Source organism: Chionomys nivalis, chromosome 8 (assembly GCF_950005125.1).
Source record: "Chionomys nivalis chromosome 8, mChiNiv1.1, whole genome shotgun sequence".
NCBI classification, from domain to species: Eukaryota; Metazoa; Chordata; class Mammalia; order Rodentia; family Cricetidae; genus Chionomys; species Chionomys nivalis.
In genome coordinates, this window is record NC_080093.1 from 62,095,207 (window position 1) to 62,109,105 (window position 13,899).

The following is a 13,899-nucleotide window of genomic DNA, read 5'->3' on the forward strand; positions in this document are numbered from 1 at the left end:
AAAAAAAGTCCAGGAAGAAATGCAGCATATTTCTTGGCAAGCAGACGGTTGTAGAACACTGAAGAGTCGGGGGGGGGGGGGGGGAGAGAGAGAGAGAGAGAGAGAGAGAGAGAGAGAGAGAGAGAGAGAGAGAGAGAGAGAGACCTGTCAACTCAATAGCAATAGCCTTGGGTAGGTGTCAGCAACATCACACAAGGAAGACCGATCATGGTTAATGGGGCACATCAGTTAAGGGTACCATCTGAATACAAAAAAAACTGGTACATCATGGGAGACAGAAACTGACTGTCTCTATGACGACAATCTGAGCAAAAGGGGAAAGCTTAGCTCAAGGTCAGGTCCTTGTGGTTTGTCCAAAGCCTGGCTTTAGCACAGAGGAGAGGAGACTGTATTCCTGTGTCGAGCACCAATAGACCTGCACTTTAATATTTCAGCCACTGCCTGCTAGGGGCATGTCTGGGATTGAGGAAGGCTAAAGCGGATTCCAAATTGGGAGATTTTTAAAATGCCACATGGCCATGGTTATCTTAGAAGCCAAAGTACACGAGGGGCCGTGAAAGCTGCCAATGTCCCCAAATTGCAATTTGTCATACCTGCTTGTTGGCAGACAGCCCTACAGGACAATGAACTTGACCCCATCTGTCTCGCATTTAAACATTGGAAACCCAGCTGTCTTCTCCACAGAGCAGAACAAATCCTGTGCATCTAGTAGGGCTTGGCTCAGGGAGGAAAGGATGGTGTTGTATTCAAGACCAGGCTGCCTGCTTTGTGAAGGAGATGGACATGGTCTTGTATGGATGCCTTTGTCATGGGTGGCAGTACATATCTCGCTATAAAGTCGGAGAATGCCATGGAAAAATACATGACGGGGGAAAATTACCAGAAGGACAAAAGGTCTTGAAATCTTCAGGGGCAAATAGACCAAGCAAAAGTTGGAAGCTTTAGCCTTAGCCTGGAAGTCAGAGCCAGTCTCCCACATCTGGGAGCCCTGGGTTCAGGGCTCAGTTGGTCCCTTTCTGGTGGGTTGGTAGCCATCCACCTTTAAGCCCTGCAGAATTACAAGAATCCTTTCCATCTATGAAATCCAAGAAGCTGACTATTTACAAACACAAAGCAAAGGAAGGGCCTGGGGACTCCGACTGGGCATGTGCACGGGGTGAGTACATGGACAGTTATAAAGCCGCCCCGCCCCATACCCTATCCCTCTATTGGCAACTGGGTGTGCAGATCTAGCCCATAACTGATGTGGTGTTCACTGCTCACCAGCTCATTGAAATGCTAAGCACCCAGAAGGTTCTATATCTCCTACAACTGGAAAACTCAGATGGTTGACATAATCACATTTTCCCCTAAGATGACACCCCTTTGATTGTGATCTGGACCAACTGAGATATTCAAATGAAGAAGAGGTACTGCATGAAAGATTAAAAGAGATTCGAGTTGGACTTTAAGTAAAACTTTTTTTTTTTGCCTAATCATTCCTACTTCCTGTCAAAATATGTTTTAAATAGTTTAGAAATGCTTTAAGGATAAATGCTGAAATCTTTTGTATCCAGCCTATCTGGGTAACTCCGTTGCCAGACTACTCTGATGTCACCAGTGATTCACCTTGTGTTCAGATTTGGTTTCAAAGGGAACAATGAAAGAGGCCATTAGCAAATCCGCCCCTTCCCTCTTCTACTGATCTGGTTAATTCATAAAATAACAACACAGGAAAAGGGGGTGAATTCTAATGGGTATACTTTAATGGAAATAACAGTGAGGCAGACTTGATTCAAAGGCTGTGGGGGACAGTACCAAGATGTAAAAGATAATCACGTTGACTCAGATTAATTAAAGAGAATTGTTTCCAGAGAGGTACAAACTTCTGGAAGATGCTACCCACTTCTGCTTCATTTCTTTAGTATCAAGGCTACCATAAAAGTGGCCTCAGGTGACATCAGTAATCACTCACTAGGACAGTGAGTGGGCAGGATACTACCAGGAAAGAAGGGAAAGCCCTGACCTACCCAGACCTTGTTTTAGCGCCAGAAGGAGGCTTGTGAGCTGTCCTGTGGGATGTCACACTCCATCATCTGACACAGAGCAGGTATGGAGGAGACACTATACCACGGAGGGATGCCAGGCATCTAGGAGTCAGGGTGCAATGGTGGCTTGGCTGTGTTCTCTAGAGCTCCCTCTGCTGGAGAGTTAGGAACTGGCAGGTCCCAGAGCATCTCTAAGGATGATTCCATGGGCATAACTGAGGGCTTTCCAGTAGGTGAGTCTCAAGTAGGAAGTATCTTGAGTATATATGTCCTTGCCCTAAATGATAGTCAGATTTTAGGAAAGGTGAGGAAAATACCCTTCACATGGTTATATAGGGTAAAGAATACACAGAGACCTGTCATTTTCTTATATCATCCCAACTAATTTACCACACATTGAGCACACAAAATACACGATTGCAAAGAAATCCAGATACACAAGAGGACCATTCTTCACAGATTGCCAGTGTTGTGCAGAGAGGAGCTAGTCAGGATGCGGGAGCAGGACAGCAACACGGCTAATGAAGTCTCATTGTGGAGAGGTAATTGCATTTGTATGCAGAAGCAGTGCCAATCTGAGGCCATCCAGAGCCACTTGGAGCAGCAGTCTCTGCAGCCTGTGTCATCCGACGATTATCTCTTAGTGGAAATACCCTGTCCAGTGTCGCTTCAATTATTCCATTTGTGCATATTAAGTTCTTGAACAGTATGAGCCGAGGTGGGAAAAATCCATCTTCCATCTAACATATATTACTGTGTTATCATTCACACGTTTCAAGTGGAAATGGGGGGGGGCAGTGACAGAATGGACTCCATGAACAATATCTTACGCGATGTTATCCGAATATAACAAAAATATTTTTTAATAAAATAAATTAAGTCAGGAGAAAAAAAAAAGATAGCTTTGACAGGCCTCAAAATTCTCCTTGAAAATTCCCAAAGCTAATAATCCAATTTCTTTCAGGATTCTCTTAGAATCTAAAAATACACTATCTCTTTTCCCCCAGTATGTAAGGATTTTTAAAAGCTCCAGCAACACCTTGCAGACACTGTGAAACTGACAATGGCACTCGGAATGAAACTGCTCATATCCCCAGGTTTGTTTGTAAAGCAATGGCTTAAATTTTACTCAGGCCAGAAGAGCCCACAGCAGCCACAGCCCTCACCTGTAGGTGAAAGTTAAGGCGCTTTTTACTGAAGTCGAAATCAGCACCAAGGAAGGAGGGAGTTTGTCAGTTTCATTAGGAAATGAATGCCCTGCAGTTTCTAGGTGAATAGGAGGATTCTCTAGGGCCTAAATACAGGATTCAGGCTTGCCCCTAATTCCTGAGTTGGTTTGCAAAAAATCCTCTGAGTAGATTTCAGTGATTTTTTTTTTTTAAGGGTACAGTGGTTCCTAGGCGTACTGGGGAGCCTATTCCTTTGGCCAGGCATCTGAAAAGAGCATCCTGGAAAACACATGGGACCATTCCCAAGACTCCAGAGACCATAAACAGACATTGCTAACACCATTATGTGTACTACGATTGCTCTACCCTGGGCTTCTTGTAGCTAACATGGGGTTGTAGCCTTTGTTCCAGAGGAGCAGAGTTCTGGCCAGGGGCTCAGAGGCAGTCAGGCTGCTTTACCAACTCCCAGTGGTGTGTCCAGGAGGCAGTCTGTCTGTCTGAACAGAGGAGCGTTGATGGAGGAGGGTCATCTTTCTATCTGTTGCTTTCATTGGTTAATTAATAAAGAAACTGCTTGGCCTCTGATAGGGTAGAATTAAGATAGGCGGAGTAAACAGAACAGAATGCTGGGAGAAAGAAGCGGAGTCAGTGAGTCGCCATGATTCACCCACTCCAGACAGACGCAGGTTAAGATCTTTCCTGGTAAGCCAGCTCGTGGTGCTACGCAAAATATTAGAAATGGGTTAGATCAATATGTAAGAGCTAACCAATAAGAAGCTGGAACTAATGGGCCAGGCAGTGTTTAAAAGAATACAATTTGTGTGTTGTTATTTCGGGTAAAGCTAGCCGTGTGGGAGCTGAGTGGTGGGAAGCGGCCCGCCGCTTTGTATTTCAACAGAGTGTCCATCTTCAAAATGATAAAAGCAAGCAAGGAGCAGACTATGATTATAACCAAATCTTAGTAACGGGGGGCACACTGCAGTGGATTTTAGAAAGAATGAAAGTCCTGCATTCTCTGAGTTTCTCTGCAGTTACACCCCAAAGAAAGAAAACCATCACTGAAAACAGAATGGCCATGTGTGACTGGCTACCGTCAGGGTCTGTGGCATGGCCATCTGGAAGGATGGGAGTCATGGTTACCAACCATGTGAGGGAAGACAGTTGACTAGACTTTAGAAAGATGTGACTGATGTTGGACACACTAGACGGAAATTGTCACTTAGATGTCCTACGGCGAAATGTTTCCTCTACTGCCAGGAGAGGTGGGTCGAGGACGTGGATAAACAGGACCAGAGAGAAAGGCTTACCTTCCCTTTAGCACACAAGGGGCATGATCTGGGAAGGTCCCTACCCATCAGTTTCCTCTGGACAACGCTGGTGTTTACCCATGGGGCTGATGTCTCCATGTCCATACAGCAGTCGCCCTCACTGCCGCTTGGTGCTGTACTCAGAAACTTTACTTATCCTATCCAAAGCTGCAGGATAAGCGCTCCCTCTCATGCTCCCAGTGCATTGGCTTCTGGAACTTGTCCTATCACTGGAAGACTCTTCATCACCACTTCACAGCCAAGGGAATTCAGGTCCCCAAGGTGACATGATTTATCCACAGTGTCAGAGCAAGATGTGGAGAGTCACAGGTAGCACTAGGGATTCTGTGATCTAACTCAAAGAGAATTAAAAACAGAGGCTCAAGATCTGAGGCTCACTGAGCCACAGGGCATCAGTAGGCAGGAGAAATGAAAAACGTGGGGTCTTCCACTTCGGAAAACAAGCAAGTTCTTGGGGGCCACGCTCACCTGCCTTTAACCCTTCCCTGCTGTGGAAGGAGAAGCGGAGAGAGGTTTCAACTGAGGCATTCATTTAAGCTGAGGAAGAGATAACAGTTGGCAGAACCTAAGTTCTGTGGGAGCTTCAAACGAGGAGGAGGGAGTAGAGAAACACCGGGACCCTGTACTGCAACATGCCATTAAATGGCTAGAGAAGCATTAGGAAGAGAACGGAGCTGGAGTACGGGCTAAGAGAGCAGCCTGAGACTTAGGCAAAGTTTTACTTCTGTGGAAATAGATAGACTATGCAGGAGAGGTTCTCTGTTGATAAAGTGCAAGCAGAGGGACCTGAGCCCAGCCTCAGAACACACATAAAAAAACACAGGCATCCTGCAAATACTCTAAATCCCAGAACTGGCAAGGTGAAGACAGGCAGATTCTTGCTGCTCACAGGCCAACCAACCTAGCTTTAGTTGGCAAGTTCCAGGCCACCAGTGAGAGACTGCCCCAGACAGATTGATCTCAGGCCTGTATGCTATATACATATATATGCATGTATGTGTGTGTGTGTGTGTGTGTGTGTATACACACGCACACGTACAGGAACATGTATACATATATTAATACTTGCACACATATACAAGAAATATACGGAAAATTATTTTATAAACCCATAATTAAGAGCAAGAATATTTATGGAAAAGAATTAACCAGAGAAATGAAATGCCTTTGCATTCTTTAATCATGAGTCACCAGGAGCCACAGAGGAGTGTGGTCAAGGCAATGCAACAATTGCAGACACAGGAATTCTGCCCACTGGGAATTCTAATTAGAGGCATTATTTTGGATGCCTGGAAAGAGAACAGAGGTGCAGACAAGAAAAGGAAAGCTCCAGAGGGGATCAACAACATGCCCTGGGCAACAGCTGTAAACATGGGGCCCATGGATCTTTCTCTTACATTCAGTACAAGGTATATCCTGTTATTTGATGCCAGAGCCCACTAACCAGAAAACCATGGCCAGGTCCCAGCACCTACGCAAACACAGAATTCTTCACACTTAATGCCATGCAAAGAAGGAACTCAAAGATGAAAGATGAGGATTTGTGGTCAGGTTGCAGAAGTCGTGTGTAGCTAGGTGGGGTGGGGTAGGGAAACAGAGTGTGGCATTCCATGCTGTGAGCCAGAGAAAGCACCCAAGCTGGGTAAACAACTGGCCACAAGGAAAGAGGGAATGAACAGATGCTGACACTGCCATCCGCCTACCCATAGGCCTCCCTAAGTCTATGTGGCCAACTGACCTCAGAGAGGGAGGACTGGGACAGACCTCTGCAATATCCAGAACCTCTGCTTCTAGCAAACACCATTTGGCCATTAAGATCAAAGAAACCTTTGCTCTAAGTCAGCCAGAGATAACCAGATTCTTAGCCTTGCAATACCGCCCCATGTAGTCAGCCATCTACTTCAGATACCAAATAAAGCAGTATCTACTCTGACAACAAGAAACTGCTAGCAGACAGCAGGGGAAAAAACATGTGTTTTTGTTACTTAACAGCCAGGGTTTGCCTATCCAGAATGTGGGTGGCTGATACCCACACGTCACCCCCAGGCAGGCACACTGCAACCTGGACAATGCAGAGCAAGCAGTGAGGAAAGGCAGGGCTCATGGTCACTGTGTCATAGACCCCCACTGCCAGGCTTGGGGGCCCTCTCCTATCAAGCCTGCTTGGGGCTACAGCATATTAGATGAGCACAAACGGGATTCTGCTCAACAGATAAAGTCGAGTCATTTCGTTAACAAGAACTCAGATTAGATTACTCTGTGATTACATGGCTCCACGGTGTGATAAATTGGTTAATGACAGGATTCCCAGTGTAGTCGCTTAATGGGAATTCAATAATTACAGGTGCCCAGGACTGTATGTTAGCCCAGAAGATGCCAGCCACAGGCACTGTTCTAATCACTAAAAGGCTACCTGGGACAATTGAGATGATCTTGACGTGGAGGACTGTTTCGGTATTAGTTTAGCTAAATGTCACATCTCACAAATTCCTGAAAGGCCTTGTTGTCTAAATGTCCAGGCTAAGAATTCTCTAGTCTTTTTCTTTTTCGGCACCAGATCCAACTGTAAAGTCTGCAGTTGACACATAATAGTGAGAACACAGTCATATTTGAACTATTCACTATAGTTAAAAGCTCTTGGGTGTTTGAGAATGTGCTCTTTCTAGAATTCGGTAAGACAGGCAATTATCTCTCCTGGAGCTAAAGTAAATGGAAGCTCACTGATGATGAGAGAATTAACTCACCCCTGCTCCCCAGGCACCAAGACAGGATCTCCTACTTTCTCAGGTACCACAGCCCAGACAAGCTAGAATGTCACAGGCTCAGAGCATCCCTAGGAGCTGTCCCTAGGAGGGGCTTTGTCTCTACTAGCTCATCGAGATGCAACATTTGACACAATGGTCTTCAGTTCCACTTCCTAGAACAAGGAGGATTTGAACTGACTCCGGAAAGTTGTCCTCCGAATTTCCATACACGTGTGCATACAGGGACACACACACAACGCCTTCCTAAAAAATAAATGGAGAAGAGAATAAGGCTTCTTGTGGAAAATAGCCATAAACTTCCCTTGACATTAAAAAAAAAAAACCCTCAGTGATATTACAACCTTTGACAATATGAAAAATGGTGTATAGGATTTAAAAACCATAAACTGGTATATTCGATAGGTCTTGAACTTATTTTTAAAACTCCAGATAATGCGGCTTTGCTGGTTTGTGTTCCTGAAATGTCAGAATTTGGCTGGGATTAATGGTTCTAAATGGATAGGATTCCGTGTTGAAAGATGGTATTATGTGCCCCCAGGCTAGAGGAAGAATGCTATGAACATTCACTGAAATCTACTGACATTTAGTCTGGCATCTGGACCACAGGACAGGGTAGAAGACTCCACAGCCCAAGTTCAAACCACATGATCTAAAAACCAGAGGATGGGAAGAAAAGCTCCTCAGTGCCTCATTATCAGAGGAAACAATGTGGGCCAGGGCATCCCTTCGGAGTGGATTCTAGCAGATCATCACTGCTTACCAAAGATGTCGGGGACAACTCCAGCACTCTGGCAGCCTTCCTCACAGAGGCATCCTAAGTAGCAGCCGATATTCTGAAGCACATCTTCAATCTTATCTTTCTAACACGCACATCCTTGCACACCCCTGCTCCCACAGTGCAATTACAACACGATCTCTGTTGCTTCCTGAAAAGCTGTGCTTGATAACAGCAAGGACCTCTCAGTAGTGCTGAAGAGATAACCACAAGACTCCTCCCCACACTCTCCTCCTAGCAGTAGTCCTTAAGAATGTTTGAGACTAGTAAGGAAACTAGTAATTGGCAAGAAGGCAGGCCACAGTCATTCGATTCATGGTGCTTTCAGTCCACAGGCTTCCCTGACCAGTGGTGGCTGCACAGGAAGACGCAGCTTGATGCATTATGTGCCATGCATGTGTATGCATCATGACTTCTGCTAGACTGAGATTCAAATAGTTTGTGTAAGGTGTACGTATGTACGTGTTCTGATGACCAGGTGCACATGTGCGCATGTGCATGCATGTGGAAGTCAGGAGTGGAGTCACACATCTTCCTCTACTGCTCTCCAATCTATTTCAATGTCATTTTTGACAAATTGAAGAATTCTGAATCATGTATTTTTTATCATATACACCCCTTACCCTATCTCCTCCCAGATCCACTTCACCAACAGAACTTGGTGACCTTTATTTTTTCTTCCCCTACTGATCAAGACCAGTTTGTGCCACCTAAGTACTCTTGGATGTATGGACTTCCTTTCCTCCCAAGGCTCAGGGGCCACTGAGGAAGAGGAGACAGAAGAGTCTAAGAGCCAGAGGTAGCAGATGAATACAGGGAAACAGTATCCTCGGTGCACCACAGGGCAGCTGCACATAGGAACTCACAGCCATTGAGACAACATTCACAAGCCCTGTGTAAGCTTAAGCCACAGAAAACCCCAGCATGGACCAAAGAGATGGGTACAAAGTCCTTCCCCTAGCTGAGGAGCTACAGGCAAGGGGGTAGCTGCTGGGAGAGTAGTCTCTGGTGAATCTCCATCTTAATTTTAGATGCGGGCTTTCTCTCCAAACCTGGAGCTCACTGATTGCTAAGTTGGCTGGCCAATCTCTGACCCCAGCACTGGAATTGCAGGCAAACACTACTATACCGGGCTCTGAGTGAGCATTCAGGGTTGATCACACCTTCAAGCTTACAGGGTGAGCCCTTTATTGACTGAGCCATCTCCCTAGTCTCATGATAAGACTGTGGAACAACTGTGTCCTTTAGATCTTTAAAGGTTTGCCTGTGTGAAAGGATGTTCTTTCCTAAAGAACATGAGTGAATTTGGAGTAGATCACAGTGCTCAATAGGAGAAAAAAAAAAAGATATTGTCAACAGTTTATTATTAAACAGTGCAGATATATTATAAACAGACTCTGAATGAACATAACCCTGATGGGGGTGGGGAGCCAGACCTCTAGGGTCACACACTAAATTCTGTGTTCTGTCTTTCTAGCGTGGAGCTGGATTTTAAGCAACAGGAAGACAAACTCCAGCCTGTGCTGAGAAAACTGCACCCTGTCGAGGAAACTCAGGTCATCCCTTCGCCTTACACTCAGGAGACTTACTCCGCCACACCCAAGCAAAAATCCAAAACTGAGTCCAAAAAGCACGGAAGGTGGAAACTCTGGTTTCTTTAAGACTCGTGGGCTTGGGAGTCCCCAGACCGTCTTTCAAACCCACTGGAATTTAAGTCCTTTTCCAAACTGGATAGGACCAAGGGAACTGCGGTGCCAATGTGTGCTCCCTGCTTCTCGCCCTGCGTACCAAAAAGGCCTTCGCACCAACAAATAATTTGCAGCAAAGGGAGTGACTGTCACCCCTTGCCAGCTGTCCTTTGCAGATCACTGGTGTGGGGTGTAAAGTCTGAAATAAAACTTATGTAATCAAAGATAAGGAAAAACCCTAACCCCTGGCAGCCCCCCCCCCCATCTATGAAGAAGTATTGAGTTATCAACGTTTCTTGCAGCAGGCTGTCCCTCTGTAGACAGTGGAACTTTTCATTATTTTTGGCCTTTTATTCTTATGACTTTTTTATTTAATAAGAAAAAGCAAGCCTTCTGTTAGCAAAGGACTTCATTTTTACCTTTCATTTTGCAAATAAGCAGGGGGCGAGTGCAGTTTTCAGCACATTAAATTCCGGAGAAAGCACAATTTTTTTCAAGTGGTCGGAGACCATGAATAATCTCAAAAATGTGACTCTATGTATACCTGCCTTTGTGTGCTGTAGCGCTACGCCAAGTGACCACATCACAGTGTCACATTGACACCACGGATTTAGCACCCTCTTCATCTCCAGATGGACGACATGTTTACTGCTCATTTTCCAAATGGCCAGCAGCCAGGAACACCCCCACCCCCACCCAAGTCAGGATATGCCTTCAATCATTGCAAGCTGACAGGGTCAGAGCTAATGGACACTAAGCTTTCTTAGGTCTTGTTTTTAATCTTTGGGTGCCCAAAGGCCAAATGATGAATCTGGCGAGAATTTGAAAAGAGACAGAGATACACAATGGATAATATAGTTACCTATAAATCACCGGTGCCTGGGCTGCGGCAGAAAGTGTTTTTGTGGCTCAGTCCCCAGCGACACTCTTCATCCCTGAGCGCAGCCAGGTGTTGTCTACAGTTCTTTATGCCCTGTCTCTGCTGTGCAAGATCTGACCATCTCAGAGAGACACAGTGTGTTTCCCTTCGCTGCTACCAATGGCCAAACTTAGCATCGCCTCCATTTAAGCTATCAGTAAATTGTATTAAATGGCATACTTAGGGGAAAGCTGTGAATCAGATGTTTTTAGGGATTTTTTAAATCCGCCGTCACACACAAGAGTTCTCTCTTGATTACACATGACAACGTGAACCTCCACTCCTTTCTTTTACACTCATGTCTTTGCACCTTTCCAGGTATCTTTTTTATAGAAAACAAAATCCTCTTGTGAGTTAATGATGTCTCTCAGTGTTCTGCTTCTCATGTAGGAAGTGGGGGGGGGGTCTTCTTTTGCCTTTTATTTATTTTTCTTTTTTGTATAACTTAAAATTTTGACTAGTTGTGAGCATATGAGAAAAAAAACCTAGTCTTCGGTGTCTGTCCAGCACTTTCAGCTGAAACTGCATGCTGGTGGCAGCCTCGCGGATCTGGTCGCAAAGCCAGAGCGACTCGGTTTTGGGAGAAGGCTTTGGATGGGCAGGAGGTAAGACTCACCATGCTTTTCCTCTGGACTCAACAATTTCATTTAGTTCTGACATTTGAGTTATACAAGGATCTAGAGATCAGCAATCAGATCTGGTCTTTAAAAGAGAAAACTAAAAGAATATTTTGTATGACTGCTCTCAGGGGATTCCTCAAACCACACTACAGAGGCATGTTTAGTTTAAAATGCACACGCACACACACACACACCACATGTGGGAACACACACACAAACACATGCCTTTCAGAAAGTACTCTGTAAAAATTCAAATCCGCTTAATTCAAAATGCACACACAGACCATACCACACACACAAACACACACCTTTAAGGAAGTACGCTATGGGGATTCAAATCCACAGACGAGCAGTAAACAAAGGAGCCGGAGGAGAGCCCTGACCGCGCTGATCCTGTACCTTGAAGGAAGTGCAATTGTCTCATGCATACTGAACCTTTAAACATGTCTTTCATGTTTTTATACTGTTTTTAACTGACACTATGAAAATGCTGGCAACCCGTTTTCTCCTCATGTGTCTGACGAATTCCATGTTCTCAGCAAGTGGAAGAAAGGGTTTGGCGGCTTTCTGCCCAGTGCTGCACATCTGTCTAAATGCAAGTACATGTGACTACCTGTGATGTCACTGTTTCGAGTCAAATAAAAAAATTAAGAATTTCAGAGCCAGAAATGAAACGCTGAAGATAAACTAATTCCTCCTCGAAAGAAAAAGCATCTGCGCCAAACAGGAAACAAAATGCATTTTCAAGCTCATTTCATAGCCAATCACAATTTGCCCACGGCAGAGGCCGACTCTTCTCCTGGAAAGATTGAAGTCAAAATTTCATACAAAACCAAGTGAAAAAAGTTCAGTGTTCCCTCCTATGTAGATGTACACATGGCATTACGTATAGAGAGTAAATTATTATACTTGTCATTAAATATTTATTAATTTTTAAATAAAAAAGGCAAAGGTAATGTTTTCTGTGGCTACTAAACTCATTTCACAGCCTCTATACTTTGGGAAAACTCAAGAAAATAATACTGGGCAGATATTTGGCCTAGAAGACACTCAGTTGGGGTTTGGAAAGATGAGAGTGACATGTGCCCTGGGTGCTCCCTATATCCCTAACCCTGACCAGAGAGGCAACTCTAGCATGCTTACCCAGCACCATGGCATGGGTTTAGTCACCAGGAAAATAAGGTAAAATTTTAAGGCATGCAGTGTTGACAGAGGATTCTGTCCCACCAGGTCCCACAGCCATTTAGTCCCAAATAAACACACAGAGGTTTACATAAATCATAAACTGGTTGGTCTTGTAGCTCAGCCTTCTTGTAAATTAATTCTTCCATCTTAACCCATAATTCTTGTTTGTGTTAGCCATATGGCTTGGTACCTTTATCAGCTTGCTTCCTCTCTGGCTGGGTGACAACTGCAGACTGAATCTTTCCTCTTCCCAGAATTCTCCTGTTCTTGTCGCCCTGCCTGTAATTCCTGCCTGGCTACTGGCCAATCAGTATTTATTTAAACAAGTACAAGAAACAAATCTTTACAGGGTAAAACCATTGCCCCACAGCAATGCAGGGTACATACATACTCATGGTATCATGTGCTTAACTTGTGTCTATTTTTTAAAGAGCCTCCAAGACAACTAAATTCACCCAGTGCTGCCACCTTCCATGGCCTACAGTTAGTGGGTGGTTTCTCTCTAGAGTAGGAGTTCTCAACCTATGGGTTGAGGCCTGTTTGGCAAACCTCTATCTCAAAAAAATACTTACATTATGATTCACAGCAGTAGCAAAATTATAGTTAGGAAGTAGCAACACAATGACTTTATGGGTCGGGGTCAGCACAACATGAGGAACTGTATTAAAGGGTAACAGCATTAGGAAGTTGAGAGCCATTGCTCTAGAGCATTCGTCAAGTAGGTCCCTGGCCCAAGGGGGGTGACAAGCTCTTTTGTCTCTTTCCTCTGAGTGGGACACCATCTCTCCAGCATGGATGTAAAGCCTTAAAAGCTAGGTCCAGACCAATGTCACTAGGGATGAGAGGTGGCCTGAATCCTCTGTGGGAGAAGATGGCACATCTCGAAATATAGACCACTGCAGATGTGGGTATGAGACCTCACTGTCCCTACATTTGCCCTGGGGAAATGAAGGAGATGAAGGCAAATGCTATGGGCAGAATGAAGAGGGGCCCAAGGCATCAGTTCACACAGATGGGAAGAATATTCAGGCAAATTCTAGAATAGGTCACCTTAGAGTACCTCTTATATAAACACCAAAATACCCATTCTACGAGATCATCAGAGTTTGAATGGGAGGGATCCAATGTCCGGAAAAGCCATGCTATCTGAGCTTCAGTGCATCCCTCAGGATTGTTAGTCTCCGCTGCATAGCTGAGTGTGGCAGACAAGGGGCAAGGGTATCATAGCAGTTGTCCTAGATCACCTGAAAGAACCCCCAAACACAGACAGACAGAATGAGGCAGACGCCTAACAAGATCAGTTTCCTTATGTACCACGACAGGCATGTCACATCCCACAGAAACCACTATTTGCTGAGAGAGAAGAGATGCCATCAGATAAAAGAGTTTGCCATGTTGCCTTTTATAGAAGTGGACCAGAATT

General features: G+C 44.8%; 2 protein-coding genes across 4 annotated transcripts in view; one reads left to right on the forward strand and one right to left on the reverse strand.

The window, feature by feature from the left end:
• The window catches only part of Insyn2a (inhibitory synaptic factor 2A), a 56,104-nt gene extending 43,961 nt beyond the window's left edge, over positions 1 to 12,143 (forward strand). For both annotated transcript variants that reach the window (XM_057777088.1, XM_057777089.1), the window contains one exon: positions 9,542 to 12,143. In XM_057777088.1, the coding sequence (XP_057633071.1) occupies positions 9,542 to 9,725 (184 nt within the window). In that variant the 3' untranslated portion in view covers positions 9,726 to 12,143. The remainder of the gene's footprint in view (positions 1 to 9,541) is intronic.
• Positions 1 to 13,899, reverse strand: part of Dock1 (dedicator of cytokinesis 1) — a 497,567-nt gene that overhangs the window by 276,022 nt on the left and 207,646 nt on the right. The window lies entirely within an intron of this gene.